This window comes from Myripristis murdjan, chromosome 12, assembly GCF_902150065.1.
Source record: "Myripristis murdjan chromosome 12, fMyrMur1.1, whole genome shotgun sequence".
Lineage (NCBI taxonomy): Eukaryota > Metazoa > Chordata > Actinopteri > Holocentriformes > Holocentridae > Myripristis > Myripristis murdjan.
Window position 1 is genome coordinate 25,734,613 of NC_043991.1, and position 26,935 is coordinate 25,761,547.

The 26,935-nt window shown below is 47.1% G+C and overlaps 1 protein-coding gene across 1 annotated transcript; it reads left to right on the top strand.

Moving 5' to 3' along the window:
- The first annotated feature begins 410 nt into the window (after positions 1 to 410).
- On the top strand, positions 411 to 26,304 carry notch1a (notch receptor 1a). The gene is made up of 34 exons (XM_030065413.1): positions 411 to 613; positions 1,903 to 1,984; positions 9,040 to 9,302; positions 9,406 to 9,744; positions 10,843 to 10,965; positions 11,080 to 11,313; positions 11,618 to 11,773; positions 12,407 to 12,592; positions 12,866 to 12,979; positions 13,692 to 13,805; positions 13,969 to 14,202; positions 14,317 to 14,427; positions 15,734 to 15,926; positions 16,050 to 16,195; positions 16,347 to 16,460; positions 17,110 to 17,229; positions 17,335 to 17,487; positions 17,576 to 17,804; positions 18,035 to 18,236; positions 18,369 to 18,522; positions 18,653 to 18,837; positions 19,003 to 19,135; positions 19,232 to 19,489; positions 19,605 to 19,717; positions 20,259 to 20,830; positions 21,010 to 21,447; positions 21,562 to 21,707; positions 21,846 to 22,059; positions 22,304 to 22,388; positions 22,494 to 22,656; positions 22,778 to 23,076; positions 23,191 to 23,338; positions 23,462 to 23,559; positions 23,671 to 26,304. Exons 1-34 carry the CDS (start codon positions 556 to 558, stop codon positions 24,919 to 24,921), a joined length of 7,428 nt encoding a protein of 2,475 aa, XP_029921273.1. The 5' UTR covers positions 411 to 555; the 3' UTR covers positions 24,922 to 26,304.
- The last annotated feature ends 631 nt before the right edge of the window (positions 26,305 to 26,935 follow it).

A 26,935-nucleotide genomic window follows, 5' to 3' on the forward strand; every position in this document is an offset into this window, starting at 1 on the left:
TGGTGTGGACATCAAACTTCAAGCTATAACAGGAATGTGTACTTAGGCTCTCAAATAAATAACCAACATAATAACAATTAGGCAGGCAAAACTTGGTGGATGGGCTTCTCCAGTTAGTATTTCACTTCTTGTATGCTGTATTTCATCTATGTTGTATTGTATGTTACATTTGCGTTTGACTTCTCTTCAGATTCATGTTTTTAACAACATATATTTTCTCGCATCGTGATGGGAAGCTGATGAGGATTTCCTGGTAGTCCTGTCTGTGTGTAGAGGGCGAGTGAGCGCTTTTATTTGGCTTGAGGAGGGGGAGGGGGAGGAGGAGGAGGAGTGGGAGGAACATGCAGAGTCGCCTCTAGTTTTCATTGAGAACTCAGAAGGCACCGCGTTAACATCCATGAGCTGAGTCCTCTCGGAAAACGAGCCTCCTTGTTGGATTTTCTTGCATGCCGGGGGATAATTTTATTTTAAGCCAGCGTCTGGAGGATACCAAACTGTGGATCTATGCGAACCCTCCGTGGGAGTGTACGACATTTGTGAAGTTGAAGAGGAGGAATGTATCGTTTCTTTGTGAAACTAACATTTCTGATTCCAGCCATCGTCATCTCACAAGGTAAAGTGACCGATACGTCTTTTTTTAGTGAATTTCTTACACTTGTAAGGCTGCTTTGCACGACTGTGGATTGCACTTAAATGCGATTTGTCTCATATAAACATAAGATTACTTCATGAGGGGAAATAATGCCTGAATATTGAAGCGGTATTGACTGTCTTAATTTATCGATAATTTAAATGATTGAAAAAAATAATCAAACACTGAGCTGGGACATAGACAATGGTATTTTATTCACACGCTTGAAACTTTCACTGATTGATCCTTTAAGCAGCCTTGCCTGATTCATGGGAATTAAGTCACTACAAGTGCAGCAGCCAAATGCTGGAACAGACGCTGCAGCGGCTTCCACTTGGTGCGCTTGTGAAAGTTACCCTGCGGAAGATAACAACCTGTTATGGCCGCATTTTGAAGACGAGTCTTTGCTCTGTGTTGTAGCTTCGATGCAGCAGTTGATGTAACTTAGTGCGCCAACACAACAATTAATTTGGTGGTTTTTTTTGTTTGTTTGTTTGTTTGTTTTAACTTCAACAGGAAACACAAGCGCCACTAGTTTTGATCACATTTTACAATTTTGCATTTCACCAAATTGCTTTGGACTGTTAGCCCCTTGTTGGTTCTTGTCGCTACGCAAGTGTGAGACCATGTTTTAAATATTGGGGGGGGATAATGGGGTAAGTCGGTGCGTGTGTTGTGCCCGGGGGGCGCGGGGGGGAAGCGAGGGGAGGGCAGCTTTTGTCTGCATGTGTGGGAGAGTGTGAGTGCCGGGTGGGGGTGGTGGAGGTGCTGTTATTCCCGTCTGCCGGTAAACAATACCACAGAGGAGTGTTTTATGGCTCGTGCTGGACTCTGATTTCTTTTGTTCGGCATCTGAGCCCCGCAGCTGCTGCGCCTTTCCCCGCAAAGCGTGCTGTCCAAAGCCACGCACCACGCGCTCTGGCCTCACCGGTGTCCAGCAAGCTCTCCGCTATCCCCCACGGACACCGGCCTAAGCCCCTGACTGTCAAATCAATTAAAGATTAGGCCGTACGAGCGCGTGTGTGTGTGTGCATTAAAATGTTCAGTTCCTGTGAATAAAGATATTTGCAATCGGATCATGGAAACCATTTCCCACGATTTTCTCCACCTCTGCTCCTGTCATTTTTCACTGTGCATAGCCTGATCCAAAGCAACAGTTAGGTGCCTGCCTGCCATGACTCCACACCAGTGTATGCTTTATGAGTCAAAGGTTGGGACAATTAAAAGTGTTTTGACGATTTTTTTTTTTTTTTTTTTTTAACTCTGCACAGGTCTAAGATGCTCTCTGCCAACTGAATCCTGTCTGAATGGAGGGAGGTGTGAAGCCACCTCCAATGGAAATGGAGAATGCAAGTAAGTAAAAATCAGACAGTGTTGCAGACTTTAACAGAACATTGTAACATTTCAGTGTACATGTGACTTTGTTGGGCGTACGCTGTTTGATGAGACATTTTGGCGTTTGTGCAGTTTTGGTGATGCAGTGTAGTAACGGCACTTTAGAGTGCTCTCGGGTAGAAAGGAGTGGGGCCACCTATCTCCCTTTCATTCCAGCCTTTGAGAGGTCCCTGTGCCCAGCAACCAGAGGCCCTTGAGTTTCCTCTGGGCTGCTGTGCTCTTGTGCCCCTTCAGGAGCTACAGGGTCCTGTGTGCCTGCACACATTCCCCTAAAGAAAGGAGTTAAGAAGAGAAGAAATAAAAAAAGGGTCCAATTCCAGTGTGGTGGAGAGGTGAGAGAGGGGTGGCTGGACAAAAGCCTCCCCCTCCCATCTGTGGGGCTGTTAATGAATGCAAGACCCCTTCACCAGCAAAGTGAGAGGACGCGTCCAGTCCTAAATCTTGTTTTTCTGCTCTTTCATGGGCGACAGCTGGGGCTCGCCCGCCGCCCGTCAGCCATTGTCCTGTAGTCAGAGTAATGCTGTGTGACTAATCTGAGTGGGGCTTCCCATAATGCCACAGCCACCCCAAACACCACAACATACACCAAACCGCTGCCATAGCCCCCACCCCCCCACCACCACCCCCATCCACCCCTAATACCCCCCTCCAAAAGGCTTGTCTCCTTCTTTCTGAATGGATGCACCCCCCCACTCCACCACCACCCCCTTGTGATCTCCATTAGAAAGCCAGATGGCTGTGAAATGTAATTGGATTGGTTGTTGAGAGAGTGAGATTAATTGGAATAAAGTGCAGAAATTTGAAGGCAGACGTGGGAGCAGATAGAGGGGTAGATTGCAGACTTTTTGTGTTGGTCACGGACTGATGCTAATAGTATGGGAGTGAGAATTTATGCTTGCATATTCCCTCCAGGTGACTTTGTGTAACTCTATGTTCACAGCAATTTCATTTTGAATATGATTGTGTAGGAAGACAAAAGCCGGGTGGGGGTGAAGAGTGTGGAAATGTGTAGATTTCACTTCCTACCACGTCACCCTATCATCAGACAGTCTGGAGGAGATAATTTTTTTTTTTTTTTTTTTTAAATCAGATTATGTGTGATATGATTTGCAGTTGCGGTGTCATTTACATCCTTGTAAAGAAGCTCAGGGGTGGCCTGGCCTTCCCTGAGGGCATCTGATCATGGCAGGCGCTTCCTTGGTCTTTGGGGAGAGGGGGCTACTATTGAGGGACCCACGCTACTCGCCCAGGGCCACAATTCACAGTACCTAACCCCCCACCGCACACACGCGCGCACACACACACACACGCGCGCATACACACACACACACACACACGTGTGAGCACACTTTCACACACAAAAAACTCCCTCCACTGCCTCCCCTCCCTCCACAAAGCTGTTATTGTGGTCTCCATCTCTGCTCGGTCCAATTAAAAACAGACAGGATGGGAGCATCACTCCACCCACCCACCCTCTCTCTTTCCCTCCCTGCTTTTCCTTTCATTAATCATTCAACTTCACCAAGCCAAGCAGCCATCAGTCACAGGGGGCAGTAGGAGCCTCTGCGTCAGTGCTCAGGGGTCAGAGTGTAGCGTCCATGCTGCGAGGGCCTCCATAATGCTCAGTTGTGTGCGGATTTTTTTTCCCTTTTTTAGTCTATGCGGTATTCACTGGCAAATGCAAAAAAAATGTGGGTTACATGGGTGTCAACCCCACGTGGGGACAGTGACCCTTTGCACACCTGTTAAAAACGGGACACGTTTTGAACTTGTCTTGCGTGACAACAGTGACCCACATTCAGATTAGGGTGATGTTATGATGTGCAGTTATGGAAATATGATGGTAAGTAGAAGGTGTGTGATTTAAAAACCTGTCTGATGTGCATAGTTTTGGCGTTATGAGTGAGTCAGTCTCTTGGAAGGAAAAAAAAAAAAAAAACCCAGTCATTTGGTACGTTTTGGTTTACGTTGCAGTGTGGGAGTGTACGGTAACAGATTAGAGTGATTTTGTCGATTTAAAGCCTCTCAGCTAGACGATTCAGGCACAGTTCCCACGAGTGAGTGAAATCACATGTTAGTGTTCAGAGCAAGGATATGCTAGGTTTGATGACTATGGTAATCATTTTTTTACGGATGGGTTCACTGTTGAGCAGTTTGGATGCTCAATCTCCCGAAACCTGAGAAAACAGGACTAGCTGTTAGAAAATGTCATCACATGTTTTCTGTCCCATTTCTAAAAATACCCTCTTTTGATTTGAATCCTTTTGACATTGATCACACACAAAACAGGAAGTGGCTCATCACAATGTGTTTATCTCTGTGAATTCAAATTAGATTTTTGCTGAGGTCTGTCCTGAAGTCGGGACTTTCGTGCTTGTTTGGTTGAACTGACATCGTCGTTGTGTCGCATGGAGCATTTCCATTTGAATTTTACAGCCTTTCATGCAGGTCTTAATCTAGGCACTGGTTCATTTTGTGAGATCACATCAATTTCACAACATGTAAAGTGGGTCAGTCTAGGGAAAATCATAGTGGTTTCTTTTGCTCCTCCACAGTGTACACACACAAAGGTGCTGTGTCTTACTACATCACAGTTTCACTTTGGCGATGGCACCAGACGCATGAAAACATTAGCAATCCGGTTTAATGGGGAAGCCCTCAGTCGTGATTCCGTGAAGTGAGAGGTTATCTGAAGGTCTGGGGCTTCCTGTTTCCCATGAAGCACAAGTCTGCTCGTTCTGTAGGCTGTTTAAAAAGTACACTGGGACGTCGCTGCATGGGAGTTAAATTTAGATTCCATTTGCCAAACAGTAATGAGGGTTTAGGGAGGTCGAGAGGTTGTTGCCCTTCCACCTATTGACCCATGCGACTCTGCCTGTGCATGACTCTTTGCTGAAATAGACACTGTTTTGGTCTGAGCTCGCTGTTAATAATAAACCCCCCCGAAAACATCTCAACTGTCTCGCTGGATGTCTCACCGTTTACAGAAATAGACACGAGACAGAAAACCGATAGAAAGTCTGCCACGGTCGCATTTAGATGGCCATCTTGTGTGTGCGATCAGGCCTTCCAGACTTTGCGGGGGGGGGGGGGGGGGGGGGGGGGGTCTGGTGTTGCTTATTGATGATAAAATTCCTGACCAAAGGCTCTCAAGTAAGCCCGCCACCACCGAGGAGATGTTCCACCCTCCCTCAAGGAATGCTGCTCTTCATTTGTCCTCCTATAGGATTACCAGGCAGGACTCTGTTAAGGCTCAGCTCCTCATGGGCTTTAGGCGTATCAGCGGCATACAAGTGCACGACTGGGTCAAGTGTGCTTGCTGGTGTTGGGCTTTTATTGGGGTTTAAGCTCCAAGACTGCCACTCCCCCTGGTTGGGCCCATTCCCCAGATGCCAGGCGCCCTCTGATACAACATTGAATGGGGTCGGCGGAGGGGGGGGGGCTGGGAGCCGGGTCCAATCTTCTCTGCCTCGGATGACGGCATATTTTACTCTGGATCCGTCGGGAGTAGAGAGAAGCTCGGAGCAGAACATCGAGACTGGGGTTGCGGTCACTGATCCTGTGTGTCTGGACATCCTCAAAACCCAGGGATCAAAGATGTGCTGGTCAGAGCACGGAGATATGAGACCATTTAGCTCTAGTGGGTGCTGAAAGTTCACATGCACCAGTGTAGGCTGTCAAATGTAGACACACCAAGTCTTCTGGCAGCAGCATTTGCTCTACAGCACATGGGGCAAGAGTGTGTGTGTGTACTCCTCATTGTCCGCAATGTTCCCACATAATTTTTGGGGACATCTACTTCACTGGATAGTGATGCAGTAGTGAGAGGGGAGAGATCAGACAGGGACAGTGATGACATGAAACCAAAGTAGGTGAGATTTAACTCCAGGACATTGTTGTATGCTGAGCAACAGGTAGAGTGTCATAGGTGTTGTCGATGGAAATCAGAGCAGATGTTTTGGTCTTTGCAGAGAGAGAGAGGGTCTTCATGGTGTCTGGAGTACACAAGGCTGCATCCACCACTGAAACAATCCAGAAACATAAGCCGTGTCTCACACTCACCAAAGTATGTTTGGTGAGTGTGACCTGAGCGAGTGACCCTCAGAATGCTTCTCACTTCACTCCCTAAAATGTCAGACGCTGGAGGGCCAGCTTAATTAGCATCAGCGCGATCTCTCTATCAGCTTTCGCTCACATTGCTTTTTTCATCGCTGACTAAATAGTGAATTGTGAACATCACCACTTCCTGTGTTTACTCTATGATGTACCCTCGTTCTCACACTGCATAGGAAGTGTTTTGAAGGAGGTGGCTTTCAAGGGTTAGAAGTGCAGTGTGAAGTAATGTATAGTGCAGGCTTGATCAAGCTTTTAAGGTGCACTTGTTTTGCAAGGTTTTAGCTCAGTGAGCCAACACAAATTTGAAAATTACATTTGATTACTTTTTTCACACCCCAATCCATGATATTTTGTAATTTTGCAAATTTTAAACTATTTTGCTGTATGTATTACTATTTCACATCTCCTTAACTACATTCTGTGGTTCTCACACAGCCATTTTACACTCAGATCATGCAGTGATAAAGTGCAGCCCTGTAACATTATGGTGGGAGTTGAGAACGTTTCAGTGCAGTTCTCATTGTCCTCTAGCAGAACCGTTCTGTTCACATCGTGGTCTCACTAACAGATGTGGACCCCGGGGGTCAGAGCCTGGATAATGATTGGCCAGCTTGAGGGGAACATCAACTAACTAGACAAAACTAATAATGAGGAAAAGGCAGATATGGGCAGGGGCTTGAGGAGAAAGAGATGGGAGTCGGAGGTTGCAGGGGAGAAAGAAAACACGGTGATCTTGAAGCATTTTCATAAATAAAAGCCAAGAGTATAAGACACATACACAAACACAGACACTGTACCCCCACCTGCCCTCCCTCATCCATTTACATAGCATTTCCCACAGCGGTGGCATTTCCATTGCACAGTGAGAGTGGGCCTGGTTTTGTGTTGGAGGCTAAAGTCACCCCCAGAGTGGCAGATGGCAGATCGGGCCCAGCAGGGACGGAGGAGCAAGGGGGTAGAAGGCAAGGAGGCCGCTCCACAGTCACAAAAGTGTTTGGGGTCAGAGGTCGGGGAAGCATCTGCTCTGGCCTGAGGGGACATTACATCGCCGGGAGAGACCTGTTGCCAGGGTGTGTTGTAGAGCCTTTCAGCGTGTGGGTGGATCTTTGTCCCAGACCGGACTGACTCCGGGACAAAGGGGATCTATTACAGTTAGTTAGCGAGGGGTGACTCTTGACGCACACGCACACAAAACCACCATACATAGCATCTCCGTTTCACTCTACATCACAATGCTGAGTAAGTAGTTCATACTGAAATGGCGACTTCCTTTAGTGCTTCGGTTCAAGTAAATGCTTCAGCAACACGGGAAGCAGGCGGACTTCAAAGCCACCCAGAGTGCTCTGACGGTCTTCTGCCAATTGCAACTGTCTGGGCTCCCCGTGGGGGGGCGGGTGGGGGGCCACGGGACTGTCGAAAACTCACTGGATGGTCTCACCTAACTTTGAGTCAACCGGGGAGTTTTCAGCAGGGCCATGTGACATGAGGAGAGCGCTGCAAAAAGCAAACAGTGGGGAGCTGTAAAAAGCACACACAGGAGAAATGAGGAAAAACAGGGAGAGTGTGGCTAGAAGTCGAGCAGAGACGCACGGTGCAAAGCCAGGGACTGTTGAGCGAGAAAAAGGGGTAGTGAAAGAAGGAACAGGTATGGAAGACGGGGGAATTGGGTGGAAGGATTTGGTGCGACGGAGAGACAGAAGTTGCAACAGCTGACTTCACATGGGTTCTTTATGTCCCCGGAGGAGAGGTTGTCTTGTCAGCACCCCCATCTGACTAAGGGGACAGAGGGAGGAGGAAGGAGGTGGAGGGAGGGAGCGAGGGAGCGAGAGCGAGAGGAGGGGGGGGAGGAGCCCTGTCCAACAGCTGCCTTCATTAACATGCGCACCTGCTCCCTGTGGAGATTCTAGAAGGCCAACAGATGCCCCCTCTTACACACATAAACACGCACACGCTCGGCACACACACACACACACACACACACACACACACACACAGGCAGCGATTCAAACATAAACACACGCCTATTTGCTGACTTTAAATGCTCCTACACGTGACACTGATAGGACTTTGCAGTTCCGTAGAAGCGGAGAGCCACGTCAGATGCACATCGGCTGACCTCTGACCTCTCGACAGTTTGGAAATCAATGCCAATGAGATCCTGCCGATTTGTGTTTGCGGCAAGTCACAGTTATAACACAGCCATTGGTGGAAAGGGGGGTTTGGTGATCCTCATGATATCCTAAGTGGGGGTTTTATTGACTTACATTCACTCTCTCCGGCCTAACCCTAACCATAACCAAAAAGGCAAATTAACCGCCCAAAATGTAAAAAAAAAATCCCCCATCAAAGCTAGGGGAAAAAATACACTTATCCTACTCAATGTTTCCATCCTTGTAAGCAGTCAGCAGTTTAAACTAGGTGGCTGTAGTAGTGTGTGTCCTTGGTGTCAGTCTGGATGTGAGGGGAGTACCCGGGGGCTTAGGGCCTGAATGCAAACGCTTCATGCCAGGACAGCCACGGCCGCCGTGGTCCCCTTGATCTCGACGGTCATTTGGTATGAGGGCGGACAGCCTGGGGGTTAAAGGTAGCTGGGAACGGGCTGTTGCGGCCCGACTTTTTTTTGTGGCTTCTGTTGTCCCGGCGGAGTGTGTTTTCAAAAATCTGACGGCGTCTAATCCAGAGAGACACGCTAGAACAACAGGCCACTCCTGGCCCGTTGCGGCGGGACTCTGCTGGGCGGGAAACATCCAGCTCCCTCCTCCCCTTTTCCCCTCCCCGCTTCCCCTCATTTTTTAAAAATGATTGTTCCAGTGATTAAAAATGGAGCCGGGTAAAATATGTTGAATTAATACATCTGAATTTTAATCGGCACGCCTCCTGATCCACTCTGTCCTCAGGTGCCCCAGTGACTATGTGGGCAGCCGGTGTCAGTACCCGAGTCCCTGCAGTCCTTCGCCCTGCCGCAACGGTGGCGAATGCCGCGCCGTCTCCCATGGCAACACGTTTGATTTCCACTGCGCGTGCCGCCTTGGCTTCTCTGACCGGCTGTGCCTGACGCCCACGAACCACGCCTGCATGAGCTCCCCCTGCCGCAACGGAGGGACATGCGACCTCATCAGCCTCACGGCCTACCGCTGCCGCTGCCCACCTGGATGGTCAGGTATGCAGCCGACGTGTCCCAAAATCTCATTTCAGTCGTTTTGGACCATTCCATCCTGAGAAAGTGTGTGATTGTGTTTCTAAGCCGCTGTCCCGTTTGACAGGTAAAACCTGCCAGCTCGCCAACCCGTGCGCCTCCAATCCATGCGCCAACGGCGGCCAGTGCTCGGCCTTTGATTCGCACTACATCTGCACCTGCCCTCCCACCTTCCACGGCCAGACGTGCAAGCAGGACGTCAACGAGTGCGCCCAGACCCCGTCCCCCTGCCGCAACGGTGGCGTGTGCGTGAACGAGGTGGGCTCGTACCACTGCCGCTGTCCTCAGGAGTACACGGGCCAGCACTGTGAGACCCCCTACATGCCATGCAGCCCGTCACCCTGCCAGAACGGGGGCACCTGTGTCCAGAAGGGAGACACCACCTACGACTGCAGCTGCCTGCCAGGTGACAAAACATTTAATATCATATTTACACATGAGACAATAACAGGGCACGGCAAAAAATATTGACTTTTCCTGTTGGCGTATGGACAGACTTGTGGCCTGGTGTCTTAACAACACATACACTTTAGTTTTGTTATGGTGACCTAATAACCAGCGTGTTATTGTAGTACGATCTGATTGAGTGGAGAGAGTATCCTGTGGTTGCCCCCCCCCTCTCTCTCTCGCTGCCAGCCTCCACTGGCAGGATGCAGTCACACAGACATTTCCTTCTGATAATTTACCAGTGAGCCCCCCTGCTTTCAGGCATACACACACGCACACGTAGACACACAGATGCGGAAACACACACCTGAACCTATTCGTGCGGATACACACACACAAACATCTCCTCTCGTGTTCTCGCCAAATATGACTTGCCCGTTTGGCATCTTCAGTGTAATGGCAGCCAAAGCCGTTGCGGCGTTGTGTAAGACTCTGGTTAATTTTGAGTAATTGTGGTTAGTGCTGTTAGTGTTGGGCTGTGCAGCTGCTGAGATCTTCTTTCCCCACTCAGGCCAAACCGCATCGCATGAATCACTTTTCTATTAATACAGCTGCTCGCCACATTGTTTCTGCAGGGAGCAATGGTTTGGTCATTATTTCTTCCTTTCAGCTGCTTTATAGACCGATTGTGTGCTTATGAACAGTTAAGAGGCGGTTGTTTGGATATGCAGACGAATGAGGGATATTGTGTTGCATGTTAACGTTTAACCGGTGCCGCGCGACTCTCGTGGGTGTCCACGCTGGAATGCGGATGGGTGGCGACGCCGCATGGACACCTGCGGAGCCGCGGGTTGATAGTTAATCAGACGGCGATGGCTGTAAACCACTCGCTCAATCCTTTGATGTGGAGAAAGGATACAGAACCGTCACTTACAGGGCATTCAAACAAGCTGCCACGGGAATACACGGAGCTTATCTCTCACTCGAGCACATAGAGATAACAAAAGGAAAGGCGGATGTAATTATTAGCCCAAAATAAAATGTTGTCAGATACATTTTCTTTGTCTTTTTTCCCCCTTTGTTTGACGACTTGTCTTCTCCCGTCCCTGTTCATCAGGCTTCACCGGTCAGAACTGTGAGCATAACATCGATGACTGTCTGGGCCACAATTGTAAGAACGGAGGCGTCTGTGTGGATGGCGTGAACACCTACAATTGCCAGTGCCCGCCTCATTACACAGGTGACCTGAATATTGCTTCGTTTGATTCGATTTATTTTACAAGCAAAATAAAATATGACTTAAAAAGAAAACTCTTACTGAATTTCCACACCTCTTTTTCTCTCTCCCGTTCAGGCCAGTACTGCACAGAGAATGTGGATGAGTGCGAGCTGATGCCCAATGCGTGTCAGAATGGAGGGACGTGCCATGACACCCACGGCAGCTATCACTGCGTCTGCGTCAACGGGTGGACGGGGGATGACTGCAGCGAGAACATCGACGACTGCGCCAGTGCCGCTTGTTACCACGGCGCCACCTGCCACGACCGCGTGGCCTCCTTCTTCTGCGAGTGCCCACACGGGCGCACAGGTGCGACGACCTGTGACCCCTCCAGCTACAGGGTGACCCGAAAAAACGGGAACTTTTTAACAATCCAATAAAACCAAGAGTGATGGAAGACAAATATGTTATTCATAGTAATTGAAACCTGAAAACATGCCATTTAAGAAACAATGATGGAATTTTCATTTTTTAAAAATTGTGCTGCCACTTGCTCATGTCTGCCAATACGCACTTCAAAAATTCCCGTTTTTTTTTGGGTCACCCTGTATAACACCACACGCTTAATGACGTCGCTGATTTTGACAAAATGTTTCTCCTGCGGCGTGTTCAGGTTTGCTGTGCCACCTCGACGACGCCTGCATCAGCAACCCGTGTCAGAAGGGCTCCAACTGTGACACCAACCCGGTCAACGGCAAGGCTATCTGCACTTGTCCCCCAGGTTACACGGGGTCAGCCTGCAACCTTGATATTGATGAGTGCTCGCTGGGTAAGTAATAAAGACGCAACCGACTTTCTCCATGCACTGCAAAAACTCAAAATCTTACCAAGATTATTTGTCTTATTTCAAGTCAAAAATGTCTTATTCCTAGTCAAAATATCTCATTACACTTAAAATAAGACATGATCACCTCATTAGTAACTTGTTTTTAGACAATTGCCTCTTGTTTCAAGTGAAAATTTGCTTGAAACAAGTGAAAATTTGCTTGTTTCATTGGCAAAATTTGTTTCTTGTTTCTAGCTAATTTTCACTTATTTCAAGTGAATTTTCACCTTTTCCACTGGCAAATTTTGCCAATGAAACAAGCAAATTTTCACTTGTATTCACTTTAAAGATAGATAGATATACTTTATTGATCCCAACCAGGGAAATTCTGGGAAACAAGTGGGAAACAAGTGAAAATTGTCTAAAAGCAATTTACTTCTGAGGTGATCATGTCTTATTTTAAGTGTAGTGAGATATTTTCACTAGAAATAAGACATTTTTGACTTGAAATCAGACAAATAATCTGGGTAAGATTTTGCGTTTTTGCAGTGTGCAGAGTGTTTGATGCTCCGCAGTATGTGCACACACACACACTGGCAAAGATATATGACCCACCTTGCATTTTTATGTTTTTAGGTGCCAACCCTTGCGAACACGGCGGTCGCTGCCTGAACACCAAAGGCTCCTTCCAGTGTAAGTGTCTCCAAGGTTATGAGGGCCCTCGCTGCGAGATGGATGTCAATGAGTGCATGTCTAATCCCTGCCACAATGACGCCACCTGCCTGGATCAGATTGGAGGGTTCCACTGCATCTGTATGCCAGGTGAGACCATTGAACGGAGAGCGTAGGATATAGGTGGAATGACTTTGAGCATAACCAGTTTCTGTGTCACCCAGCCAGACGCCGTCCAGACTTTTTTTCCACAAAGTTTTTATTGTCTCTCTCTTGACAAGAACACACTAAACAGTTTTGTAACCCTTTATTTGATTCATACTCTTATAATGTGCTGCTACAGACTGGACAGTGGCAAAGAAAGGAAAAGGAAACTGCATTGACTAATCCCCGTTTTATCCTTCTGTGTCTATGGCATTTCAGGATATGAGGGTGTGTTCTGCCACATCAACATAGATGAGTGTGCCAGCATGCCGTGCTTTAACAATGGCAAGTGCATCGACAAGGTTAACTCCTTCCACTGCGAGTGTCCGAAAGGTAAGAAAACTAGAGGGTACGGAAAATATGATGGAATGAAGAAAGTTCTATATTCATTCATTCATTCATTGAGGAGTTCTTTGATCCTTTTGGGTCGAATGCTCAGGGGTCTAAAAGCGGGAGAGCAGAGCATAAGAGAGTGAAACATTAACTCATCCGCCAGTGAGTATAGCGTATTGTTCACTGATTGAATGTTAATGATTTTCTAGTTTCAGTAGTGGCACTGTAGCCCTCTCTCATGATTTGGAGAAAGGCAGTCATAATGGACTTGCAGAAAACATTAGCATATTTGGCGGGCATGACAGTTTGTGTAAGAGCTTAGCGCCAAAAAAATGGGGGCAGGGATTGGGGCACGGGGTGGCGAGGCGGAGGCAATTGTGTTGTGGCTTGAAAGAAAAGTTGCACTGCATGGGAAGAGCTTAGGATGGGGGGGGGATGGAGGAAGGGTGACAAAATAGTGCGTTATGACCTTCAGTGTCCCCCAGGCTCACTTGAGATGCAAATGAGTTTTTCTTTCCCACATTGTGTTATTATGCGCACTGTAGCCATACATGTAGAGCGCATGATGAGCTTGATTATTTTCCTGGAAATTGCAAACCATTGGGATTAATTTTTGTCTAGTCATTGGTGCATGCATGGTCACTTGACTTTGCCAAACAGGAACTTAAAAACAAAAAAAAAATAATAATTTGCCTTCCCGATTTATCCTCAGGTTTTTCAGGGAGTCTGTGTCAAGTGGACATTGATGAATGTGCCAGCACGCCCTGCAAGAATGGAGCCAAATGCACCGATGGTCCTAACAAGTACACCTGTGAATGCGCGGAAGGTACACCAAATCACTGTTTTAACTGATTTATTCATTTTTACTAATGTCATTGATACAGTTTATTGTTTTTTTTCAATGGTTGGTAACACTCATTGCTCCTCTCACAGTGCTGATAGGACATTGTCATTGTTCTCATAAGTGGTTGCTCTCTCTCCCTTTGCAGGTTACACAGGGCAACACTGTGAGACTGACATCAACGAGTGTTACTCTGACCCCTGCCACTACGGCACCTGTAAGGATGGCCTAGCCTCCTTCACATGCTACTGCCGCCCTGGTTACACCGGCCGCCTGTGTGAGACCAACATCAACGAGTGTCTGAGCCAGCCCTGCAAGAACGGAGGCACTTGTCAGGACAGAGAGAACACGTATATCTGTGCCTGTCCCAAAGGCACCGCAGGTCCGAAATGTTCAAACCTCAACCGCGCCGTCCGACTCTTTGTCATCATTCCAGTGTAAAATAGCCGGGTTTCCCTCGTGTTTTTTTTTACTTACTTCTGTTCCCAACTCGCAGGTTTCAACTGCGAGGTAAACCTTGACGACTGCAAGAGCAAGCCCTGCGACTATGGGAAGTGCATCGACAAAATCAACGGCTACGAGTGTGCATGCGAGCCAGGCTACACAGGTGAGCGCTGGGTGGGGTTTACAGGTGCAGGGGACGGTCCCCTGAGCACGGGGAGGGGCAGGTAGGACAGGTGGCCGGCGGGTCCAGTCCTGCAGAACAAAGGTGTCAGATTGCCTGTGTGGGAGTGCCTGTGTGAGTCCCAAACCTGATACATACACACACACACACACACACAATTACACACATACAAAAACACAGGCACTAACTGTGTTTGCCATTTGAAAAGACTCTATGACGCTGAGTCTTGAAAGAGTGTGTAAGGGGATATTTTAAAAGGGAAGGAGCCTGAGCTTTAAACATATCTGGTGTTTATTTGTTCGTCAGTGCATGGCAAAACTCAAATTTCTTAAAGTATCTTTTCGGTTACTTCGCTGACACACATCCACCTGCAACATAACAAAATATAAAATTAGAGATAATACTGTTTGAACCAAAACATTGCCAGCTTACCAGTCCTATCTGCCTATTCCCATGAGGATCCCCTTTCATGGCCCAGTAGAGCCGGTTCTGACTGGCGGTGGCTGTGAGAGCGTGTGTGATTATACTAAGGAGGGGGCAGGGAGTAACAAGTGTGTGTGTGTGTGTGTGTAGGCTGCTGTGTATCCCTCCTCCTCTTCCTCTTCTCCATCTTTTTGTGCTGACGGGGTGTGTGTAGAGGGCACGGCAGGACTCAGACACAGGGGGACAGAGGACTATTGTAATTGCAGAGTAGGCAGTTGGGCCCTCCCCTTTCTGATTGATGAAGAGTAGCAGAGGAGGGAGGTGAATGGGGGGGATCAGAGGGGGGTTAATTGTTACTCGGCCGTGTGTGAAATGGGGTTTGGCCTTCTGTCCCTCTAAACAGGCCTGGGTGAGGTTAGTTCTCCCTGGAATGGGGGTGGTGTGTGTGTGTGTGTGTGTGTGTGTGGAGGATGCAGTAGCCCCCTCCCCCTTCTCGCAGCAGCACCTCCCCCCGGATCCAGCTGAAACGCTCCTTCTGCCTATTCACCTGGCCCATATTCAATCAATGGAGGAGAGGGCATACAGCCTCCAGGGGCAGGCAGCCGAGGCCTCTGCCTGTTAGGGGACTCTTTAGTGTCGGCTCTGTCTATTGTCCAAAAGTCCCCCACAGCACCTCAGCTAGCTGCTTATAAATATGTCGGAGCAAAAGCACCACCGAACAAAGTGTCCAGCTGCAGGGTATTTACAACGGTGGATAATCATCACAGCATACGCTTATCCAAAGGGGATATCTCAGAAGTCCAGAGAGGCATGTTCAGCAGATGGATACCAAACTGTTCTGACGGTGGATCATGTCGTCTTTCAGGAGCAATGTGCAACATCAACATTGACGAGTGTGCCATCAACCCCTGTCACAATGGGGGTACCTGCATCGACGGCATCAACAGCTTCACCTGTCTTTGCCCAGAGGGCTACAATGACGCCACCTGCTTGTCGCAGGTGGACGAGTGTGGCAGCAACCCGTGCATCCACGGTCGATGCCACGATCTCATCAATGGGTGAGCACAGATTCATTTAGAAGGCACAGACGAGCTCCCGGAAATGGGATGGATAGCGAATAAATTAAGCAAAATAAGCAAACAAATGCACCACTGACCAGTATGCTTTAATTTGTGTTGAAGCTACAAATGTTTCTGCGACTCTGGCTGGAGTGGCCCAAACTGTGACATCAATAACAACGAGTGTGAGTCCAACCCATGTATGAACGGAGGAACCTGCAAGGACATGACCAGCGGATACCACTGTACCTGCAGAGCCGGCTTCAGTGGTCAGTCATATCCCCACCCTCCTGATGTTTGCTTGTGTCACTCCCTGCATTCCACATTTCCCTTTTCCCTGTTTCTCATCTCATCACCATTCAGTGTGGCTTCCGTCAGCCCGTATCTAACTCAAGTGTGTTTTCTATCCCGACACTGTAGGACCTAACTGCCAAACTAACATTAACGAGTGTGCATCCAACCCCTGCCTCAACCAAGGCACCTGCATTGATGATGTGGCTGGATACAAGTGCAACTGTTTACTGCCCTACACTGGTATGATATCTAGCTGCTTGACTGTCCTGCTGTATAGAAAATTATTCCTTTTTTCATATCTTTACTTGTAACCATCTGTTAATACGTGTGTTTTCACCGGGTCTAAACGATGTAAAGGCACAACCTTCCAAAAGGAAAAATACATTTTATGTTATTTTAGAAATCACAGACCACCTAATGGCCGCAAACGTGTGTTTTTTTGTCATCTCTTTGTGGAAAGATCCGCCTGTCTGCTCTGCAGGGATAACAGCGTGTGTGTTTTGGAATAACATGCGGCCGTGGCTAATATAAGGCTGGGAACTGGAGTCTGCTCCTAGCTCTATTCCCTGCTCAGCCGTGTCCTGTTTCCTGTCTGTAATCACACAATAGCAGGAAACAGGAAGGCACTTCCTGATTGGCCAGGTTGTCGTGGAAACGGATAAGGAAGTGGAATGGAAGCTGGGCTTTAAAAAAACTTGATGTCACCTTTCAAAATGGAATCTTTTAGACGGGATTGGGTTGACGGGGAAATAAGAATGGATAGTGCTGAGTCACACTTTTATAAGCGTGTTTTGAGTGATTGTACAATAAGTGCAGTGAAAGCTGAAACAAAAGTGAAATTACCGTGTCGCAAGCTGACATTGTTTGCCTGCTCTGTTTCGACCTCCAGGTGAAAACTGTGAAACCCTGCTGGCCCCCTGCAGCCCCAGGCCCTGTAAAAACGGTGGAGTTTGTAAGGAGTCTGAAGACTATCAGAGCTTCTCCTGCATCTGCCCCCAAGGATGGCAAGGTATCTATCTGGCTATGGAACACGTCTATTTATCTATCTAATTTATTTAACACATAAATCTAATAATCTGATCATCTTTTCCTTGTTTTTCCACTTTCCTTCAAGGTCAAACCTGTGAGATAGATATCAACGAATGCGTGAAGAACCCATGCCGCAATGGTGCCACCTGCCATAACACCGTGGGCAGCTACCAGTGCAAGTGCCAGCCAGGCTACACGGGCCAGAAGTGTGAGACAGACATTGATGACTGCAAACCAAGTAAGGGGGAGATCTTCATGAGTTCTCATCTGGTCAGCATTGCCCTTCAACTTTGTCTAATCTCATGTGCTCTCTCTCTTCTTTTCAGATCCCTGCAGTAACGGTGGACTGTGCAGGGATGGCATCAACAACTTCGTGTGCACCTGCCTGCCAGGTTTTCGCGGGGGAAGGTGCGAGCAGGACATCAACGAGTGTGAGAGTAACCCCTGTAAGAATGGGGCCAACTGCACGGACTGTGTCAACAGCTACACCTGCTCCTGCCCACCTGGCTTCAGCGGCATCAACTGTGAGATCAACACCAACGACTGCACTGAGAGGTACTTCACCACGTCAGAAAAACTGTTGACATGAGATGAAACCCAGCAAGATGGATATTAGCTGCCACTTTAAATTATGCATGCCACAATAACCTGCATAAACATGACCATGTGTTTTGACTAGCGCATTTGTTTTTACTTTTGTTTACCTGAATAATCGACGCCTAAGCATGCCATTAGTGGATTAATATTCAGTCTTTTGTCTGTATTGTCACCTTGTGTTTCTTCAGCTCTTGCTTCAATGGTGGCACTTGTGTGGATGGCATCAACGCCTTCACCTGCCTGTGTTTACCTGGTTTCACCGGTAGCTACTGCCAACATGACATCAACGAGTGTGACTCCAAACCATGTATCAATGGTGGCACTTGCCTCGATAGCTACGGGACCTACAAGTGCACCTGCCCTCATGGCTACACAGGAGTCAATTGCCAGGTATGTGAAAGGGACAGGGCAGATTTCATCTTCAGTGACATTAAATTGCGTAATTAAAAAGTGTGAATGTTATCTGTATGGCCTCATATGTACAGTTCAATAAGAAACGTACCCTCTTTGTTTCCCTGGCAGAATCTTGTCCGCTGGTGTGATTCATCCCCATGTAAAAATGGCGGCTCCTGCTGGCAGCAGGGAGCCTCCTACACCTGCCAGTGTCAGACTGGATGGACAGGCCTCTACTGTGACATACCCAGCGTGTCTTGTGAGGTGGCCGCCAAACAGCAAGGTGCGATACACAGCCGAAAGTTATTTGACATTGTGTGACAATGCTTAAATTAGTTGAAAAAATGAGTCAGACTGTGTGTCCTGTTTTCACTGTCGCATTGATCTAATGTGTAACGTGTTCTTGATCTCAGGTGTTGAAGTGGCCCAACTGTGCAGGAACTCAGGCCAGTGTCTGGACGCAGGAAACACACATTATTGCCGCTGCCAGGCTGGTTACACTGGGAGTTACTGCCAGGAGCAAGTGGATGAGTGCTCGCCCAATCCCTGCCAGAATGGAGCCACTTGTACTGACTATCTGGGAGGCTACAGCTGTGAGGTGGGGGATCTAACTCTTGAACTCTCGAATGGCCTAAGTCATGTTAAAATCTTTCAGCAGATATGTATAAATATTGTTCTATATCTGTTGTTCTGTATCTCTGGTTGACTACTTAGGAAAAAATATTGCCCCACCTAATACTGATGTTCTTGTTCCCTCTGTCAGTGTCTCCCTGGCTACCACGGCGTTAACTGCTCCAAAGAGATCAATGAATGTCAGTCTCAGCCCTGCCAGAATGGAGGTACCTGCATTGACCTCATCAACACGTACAAATGCTCCTGTCCCAGAGGAACACAAGGTATGTGGCTGTGTAAACAGTGCCCCACCCAAAGCCAACACACACAAAATTGGCATATGTGCATTTTCCAACTGTCAACCCTTTTGTCCCCGTTAGGTGTCCACTGTGAGATCAACCTGGATGACTGCAACCCTTCCAACGACCCACTGACCAACGAGCCCAAGTGCTTCAACAACGGCAAGTGCGTGGACCGGATTGGAGGCTACCACTGTGTGTGCCCGCCGGGCTATGTGGGGGAGCGCTGTGAAGGGGATGTCAATGAGTGTCTGTCGGACCCATGTGATCCCAGGGGGTCATACAACTGCATTCAGCTCACCAACAGCTACCGCTGCGAGTGCCGCACCGGATACACAGGTACTGACATGCATGTTGTGGAAACATCAAAAGACAGATATATCCCTGCATACAACACCTACATGTTCATAGGTGTGCCTGATACATACAATACTGTTTTGTCATTCTTCTCCAGGTCAGCGATGCGACAAAGTGTTTGATGGATGCAAAGGTAGACCCTGCAAGAATGGAGGAACATGTGCTGTTGCTAGTAATACACCCCATGGTTTCATCTGCAAATGCCCACCAGTGAGTATTAAGAGTATTAACTGTGGATGCAAACCATGCACTTACTACTATCCATTGTCCTCATTTATATTGTTAATGAGAAGGATCCCTATTAGCCAAGAACACTAGCTGATTGCATAGCCTACTTCTTATTTTTCAAAGTAAATCTTCAATGAATTTTATGAATTTTATGAATTGTATTATTATTAATAATTAAAATATGCTCTAAAAGAGTAGCATCAGATATTTACCCATTATGTCATTTAAAAAAACTCTTGAAAACAGCAAAAATGATATCAGCAAACACATCTGTAGTGTAATATATAACACAAAACCAACATTATTAAAACATTATAACATACTTCTAACAACTACAAAGGCCACCATCTGTGCACGCAATACATCTTTGGATCGTTTTCAAATAATGATTTGTTATTCGATTAACAGAAGTAGGATGGCAAATTATTCCAGTTTGGAATAGCATGAGAAATGATTGTTTGTTTTAGGAAAAATTCTATAATAAACTGACCATAACCGCTGTCTGTACTTTCTGTCCACCTAGGGCTTCACCGGCTCCTCTTGCGAGTATGATTCTCGCTCCTGCGGCAATCTAAATTGTAGAAATGGGGGCACATGTGTCTCAGGTCACCTCAGTTCACGCTGCCTGTGCCCTCCAGCCTTCACTGGTCCTGAGTGCCAGACCCCCACCGACAGCCCCTGCATCTCCAACCCTTGCTACAATGGTGGCACTTGCCAGACCACCCCAGATGCCCCTTTCTTCCATTGCAGCTGCCCCAGCAATTTCAATGGGCCACTCTGCCACATCCTGGACTACTCCTTTCCTGGAGGGATTGGCCGTGACATCACCCCGCCTCCGGAAGTGGAGGTGAGCTGTGAGATTCCTCAGTGTGACGAGTGGGCGGGAAACCACATCTGTGACTCGCTGTGCAACAATCACGCCTGCGGTTGGGACGGAGGAGACTGCTCACTCAATTTTGACGACCCGTGGCAAAACTGCTCTGCAGCTTTGCAGTGTTGGCGGTACTTCAATGATGGGAAGTGTGACGAGCAGTGCAACAGTCCTGGGTGTCTCTATGATGGCTTTGACTGCCAGGGACAGGAGGGACAATGCAAGTGAGTGTCTTCTCATAAGATACAATGGAGCAGAATAGAGTTGTGTATCTTATTTGTGTTGTTATTATGGATTTGTCATTGCTTTTACAGAGATGACATCATAGAGAAAATTTGTGATCCATATTTTCACTCATACATCAGTCAAAATATCAACCATGTTTCCTTGCTTTCTTCCCCAGTCCTCTGTATGACCAGTACTGTAAAGATCACTACGCTGATGGACATTGTGACCAGGGCTGCAATAATGCAGAGTGTGAGTGGGACGGCCTGGACTGTGCCAACAACATGCCCGAGAAGCTCGCAGACGGGCACCTTGTTCTGGTGGTCCACATTCCTCCAGAGCAGCTTAAAAACGGCTCCTCGGCCTTCCTCAGAGAACTCAGCAGTGTTCTCCACACCAACGTGGTGTTTCGGCGCGATGCCAAAGGCGAACCAATGATCTTCCCTTACTATGGCAGTGAACAAGAACTGGCCAAGCACAATGTGAAGCGTTCCACAGAAGGCTGGCCTGAGTGGGCTGCAATGCCGGCGAATGTGTTGACTCAAGTGAAGGACGGTGTCTCTGCCATGGTCAGCCCACGGAGACGCAGAGAGCTGGATCACATGCAGGTTAAAGGGTAGGTAACACCTCTCATACGCTATCCATCCTTTTAGTCATCCATCCATCCATCCATCTTTAGATGTTGTTTGGAGTTTTGCATGTTAACATTTCCATCCATTTCTGCTTGAAGGTCTGTGGTGTACCTGGAGATTGACAACCGTCAGTGTTACCAGCAGTCCACTGAATGTTTCCAGAGTGCCACGGATGTCGCCGCATTCCTCGGAGCGCTGGCCTCCAGTGGGAATCTGAATGTTCCCTATATTGAAGCTGTCACCAGTAAGTGGCCCGGCTCTAGCCCATGCCTTTCTGTATTCTACCTCCTACACTATAACTGGTCCACCACCACAGAACTACAACCTGATTCACAGGTGAAACGCACCAAGTGACACGCTTTGACATTGTTTCTTTTTTCAGGTGTTAGACCTACTCCCACCAGTTCCGAGCTCTATCCCATGTATGTGGTCTTCCTGGGCTTGGCTGCTCTGGGCTTCATCTGCCTTGGTGTCCTGGTGTCCCGTAAGCGTCGCCGCGAGCACGGCCAGCTCTGGTTTCCAGAGGGATTCAAAGTGTCTGAGCCCAGCAAAAAGAAACGCAGAGAGCCTGTTGGAGAGGATTCTGTTGGACTGAAGTAAGCAGACCTGTAGCTGCAGGCTTAATCTAAGATGGAATATAAATCCACCGAAGGCTTTGCACTTTAAAGTCATGTGTGCATGCCATTTCAAGGCATTACAGGAATGTTTTCCAGAGCCTTAATTGATTAATATAAATGAACAGTGAATCATTTTGTCCAACACTGTATTTGATCGTGTTATCCAACATTTGTATTTGATGTCATGTGACTCATTTAACCTTTACCTCCTATTTTTAACCAGGCCTATGAAAAACTCTGACATCAATCTTATGGATGACAATCAAAATGAATGGGGTGATGAAGATCCAGACTCCAGACGCTTTCGGGTATAAATTTTATAAATATCCCATGTTTTACTGTAACCAGCAGTTTTCACCTGTGCTGATATGGAGATGATTGATTTGCTGACTAGTGCTTTTTATTTTTTTCAGTTTGAAGAGCAGGCTATGTTGGACTTTGGTGACCATACTGACCACAGAAAATGGACACAGCAGCACCTCGATGCAGCAGACCTACGCATCCCCTCCATCGCCCCTACCCCTCCTCAGGGAGAGATAGAGAACGACTGTATGGATGTCAATGTCAGAGGACCTGGTGTGTACAACTATTGGATCTTTTCCTATTACTTAATTTATGGTAGAAAAATTCAGTTATGGAAAAATGACTAGAACTTCACAGTGGCCCTAAAATATATTTGTCTCCCTCCTCCTTTCAGATGGTTTCACTCCCCTGATGATTGCCTCCTGTAGTGGTGGAGGACTGGAGACAGGTAACAGTGAGGAGGAGGAGGATCCCTCAGCAGAGATCATCTCTGACTTTATTTACCAGGGAGCCAACCTGCACAACCAGACTGACCGCACAGGTGAGACTGCTCTCCACCTGGCCGCCCGGTATGCCCGCTCCGATGCTGCCAAACGCCTCCTAGAGTCCAGCGCCGATGCCAACGTGCAGGACAACATGGGCCGCACCCCGCTTCATGCTGCCGTGGCTGCTGATGCACAGGGCGTCTTCCAGGTTTGCGAATTCATGAAGTTTGTCCAGTATCTCAAAAATTGACTTGGAGATTACTGTTTTGTGATGGACATGGATACTGAGCAAGTTTATTCAACATGTGTGTCTTTATTGCAGATTTTGATCAGGAACCGTGCGACAGATCTGGACGCCCGCATGCATGATGGGACCACACCATTGATTCTGGCTGCCCGATTGGCCGTTGAAGGCATGGTGGAGGAGCTGATCAACTGCCATGCTGACGCTAATGCCATTGATGACTCTGGTAGCTACCTTTTTCCCACCTAACAATGTCTATTTACAATGAATTTACTCAACCTCAGCCGTGTGCTGGATTGTAACATCAGTGTACCTGGCCTGCTCACCCTCTTTTTCTGTCTCTCTGCAGGTAAATCCGCTCTTCACTGGGCAGCAGCTGTAAACAATGTGGAGGCTGCTGTGGTGTTGCTGAAGAATGGTGCCAATAAAGACATGCAAAACAACAAGGTGCGTGAAATTGTCGTCAGTGTGATTGAGACGTTTTACCATTATTTGCACTCTTAGATTTAAATCTGCATATTCAGTGTATTCATTGCATTGTTTGTGAATTTTCTTTAGGAGGAGACGCCGCTGTTCCTTGCAGCTCGTGAAGGCAGCTTCGAGACAGCCAAGGTTCTGTTGGAGCACTTTGCCAACCGTGAGATCACCGACCATCTAGACCAGCTGCCCAGAGACATAGCCCAGGAGCGCATGCACCATGACATTGTCCGCCTTCTGGACGAGTACAACTTGGTTAGGAGTCCTGGGCTCCACAGTGCCCCCCTAAGCGCTGCCAGTCTCTCCCCACCGCTGTGCTCCCCCAATGGCTACGTTGGCAGCCTCAAGCCGGCGCTTTCCGTCAAGAAGGTTCGCAAACTCAGCTCTGGCGGGAAAGGAGGGAAGGACGGTGGCAAAGAAATCAGAGTGAAGAAGAAAAAGTCACTGGATGGGAAGGGCAATCTGCTGGACACCTCAGCTGTCCTTTCCCCAGTTGACTCTCTGGAGTCGCCCCATGGCTACCTGTCTGATGTGGCTTCATCTCCCATGACGTCACCCTTCCAGCAGTCACCACCCATGTCTCTCAATCACCTGCAAGGCAGCGGAGATTCACTTATGGGTCAAATTAGCATGGGTAAGGATTTGGGCTGCATGTCTTTTGACCCTAACCCACCCCGTCTCTCGCACCTACCTGTGTCCAGCCCCAGTGGTCAAGGTGCAGCCTCCATAGGTGGAGCCAGAGGAGGCCAATGTGACTGGGTCTCTAGAGTGCTCCCAGGTGTAGGACAACAGGGTAGCTTCAGTCAGGGCCCTCCCATATCCCACAACCTGATGGGTCCTCTCCACGGAGTCAGTACTGCCACCTTGTCACAGATCATGGGATACCAGGGTCTGCAGACCAGCCACCTTGGCCCGTCCCCACACATGATGCAGCAGGCTCACGCCCGGCAGCTCCAACACCAGACCTCCAACTCCACTACAGCCGGGCAGGGTTTCCCCAGTGTTGAGCTCAGTGGCTCCGACATGCAGCAAAACAACGGCTCAGGCCGCTCCATGCCTATCCACACTATCATGCCCCAGGAGACCCAAATCCTCGGCACACAGTTCCTCACTCCTCCTTCCCAGCACAGCTATTCTGGCCCGATGGACAACACACCAAATCACCAGCTACAGGTGCCTGACCACCCTTTTCTAACTCCCTCCCCTGGCTCCCCTGACCAATGGTCCAGTTCATCTCCACATTCCAACATGTCTGATTGGTCAGAGGGCATCTCCAGCCCTCCCACAAGTATCCATTCTCAGATGAATCTCATCCCAGACCAGTTCAAATAGAGACTTGTAATCGAAATGGAAAGAACTATTAAATGGAAAAAGAAATATAAAAACTTAACAAAGCAAGAGAGTGGCAAACCTGACTGAAGACTGAATATTCTCCCTTTTTTATTATTGATTTTTATACTAACGATAAAAACAGTTTTAGTAATTTTGTATTTATTTATGTGCTTTTGACACGGAATATAAAGAAGATGCTTTTATATTTATGCTTTTTTAATTTTAATTTTTTTTTTGTTTTGTTGTGTATGGAGAGATTAGAAACTGTTTCAAAGGAGTATATATTGGAAAGAGGCTCCTAGATTTGTACACTGGCTATTTATTTGTGTCTTGTGTTGCTATATTCACTGGATTTATTTTTATTTTCATTTTTTCGGGAGTTCACAAATTTTAATTTGGGGGTGCATTGTCTCCTTTATGTTTGTACAGAGATTTTTTTGGTTCAGTGTTTATAGATTATCGTTAAAGTTTCAGTATTAATTGGTTAGATTTTAACATTGAAGCAGGTTTGTTACTGAACTACATTTCACAAAGTCTTATCACTGAGTCTGTATTAAAAGACGGATGGTCAAATATTTTTTTATGGCATTCCCAAAGTGTCACAGCGTAGCTTTCTACCCCTTGCTCTCTCAGCTGACCTGAAAAGAGAGGAATAGCACAGAGGGTAACAGGGCTTGAGTTATTTATGTTGGAGATTTGGGACCAGATAACACAATCAGATTTTTTTCCCTTTTTTTTTTTTTTTTTTTTTTTTTTAAACATAATAGATATTCACTGCCCCTTATCAGTTGGACATCACATTGGAAATGGAGCTGAAGAATTTACCTAAATCAGCCTGAGCCTGTTTTGGTGTATCATGGACTGGTGTAGAGTAATTGATTTGATGATTTATGACCCAAGGATGAGCAAAGTGTTTCTTCTTTATGTGTTTTATCCCAATTCAGTCATTATGGTTCAATTCAGTCATTATGGTTACCTTGTTCAGCCTACTAGTATTACACTGAGGCCCTTTTGTAGAAATTTCACATGTTACCTTTGCCACAGTTTACAATGTTGCCAGCATAATTTTTGTTTTTCTTAAGAAAAACAATGTATTCATGAGATTTCCTGTTAAAGTGTCTTGGACGGCACTTTGTGCTTGTGAAAGAAATGGAAAACTTCTTCTGTGTGTTAAATGACATCACCTGCACTTTGTGTGGAGTGTAGTATAAGGTGTCTGTATGTCACGTTTTATAAACTAATCCAGAGATAAAGATGTTTTAAGAAAAGATGTAATTCAAAATTGTTGTTCATGCAAAGTTGTAGTTTGCAAAAAGTATTTCCTGATTCAAAGTTCTTTGTAAAAATCATTTTGATTCAATAAATTCTACTGTTAAACTTTTATTTAACTGTTTCCATACTCTTTACTATTTGTCATGTGTTTTGACTGATAAAATCTGTTATTTGAAATTGGTGTGGCATCTCTTACAGTGATATGAAAGACTCAACTACCATACCATCATAATAGCTGGTATCTGTCGCCCTCTGGTGGTCATGGCTTGAAAGTAGCATGATGTAGTTTGGCACCTGATAAACAGAGCACCTCATTGCAGATGCTCAAAGCCATTTTAGTTTGTCAGACAGCATTGTGCTCTCCTGAATAAATGAGTGGATGCCACCATATAAAATAGACGTAGCATGTAAAAGTAATTTGTTGTCACTATTTTTGATCACATTTGGCTGCTGCACTCATGCAATGTAGCTGTTAATCAGTGGATCCAAGGATGTAGCCTGCATTCTTAGAAAAGACAGACATGGCTAAACCAGTGACAATTCAGACTGAAGAGAAGAGAACAAAACAAATCATTACAAACTATTTATGGTGTCCATAGCTGTACTTATATGCATGGCCATTTCTTCACCCTGGATGGAATTTTTTAAGGTGTATGCTTTTTAGCCTCGTCTGTGATCTGGGTCCTGGGCTTTGGAGAGTTCATCTAGCTCACACACCATACAAAATACAGAGGAACAAAGT

Excerpts from the sequence above, each read along its gene's own strand:
- notch1a (XM_030065413.1), top strand. The coding sequence starts at position 556 with ATGTATCGTTTCTTTGTGAAACTAACATTTCTGATTCCAGCCATCGTC. Across the intron at positions 15,927-16,049 it reads TGCCACGATCTCATCAATGG|CTACAAATGTTTCTGCGACT; the intron begins GTGAGCACAGAT and ends TTTGTGTTGAAG. Across the intron at positions 17,805-18,034 it reads ACCAACGACTGCACTGAGAG|CTCTTGCTTCAATGGTGGCA; the intron begins GTACTTCACCAC and ends GTGTTTCTTCAG.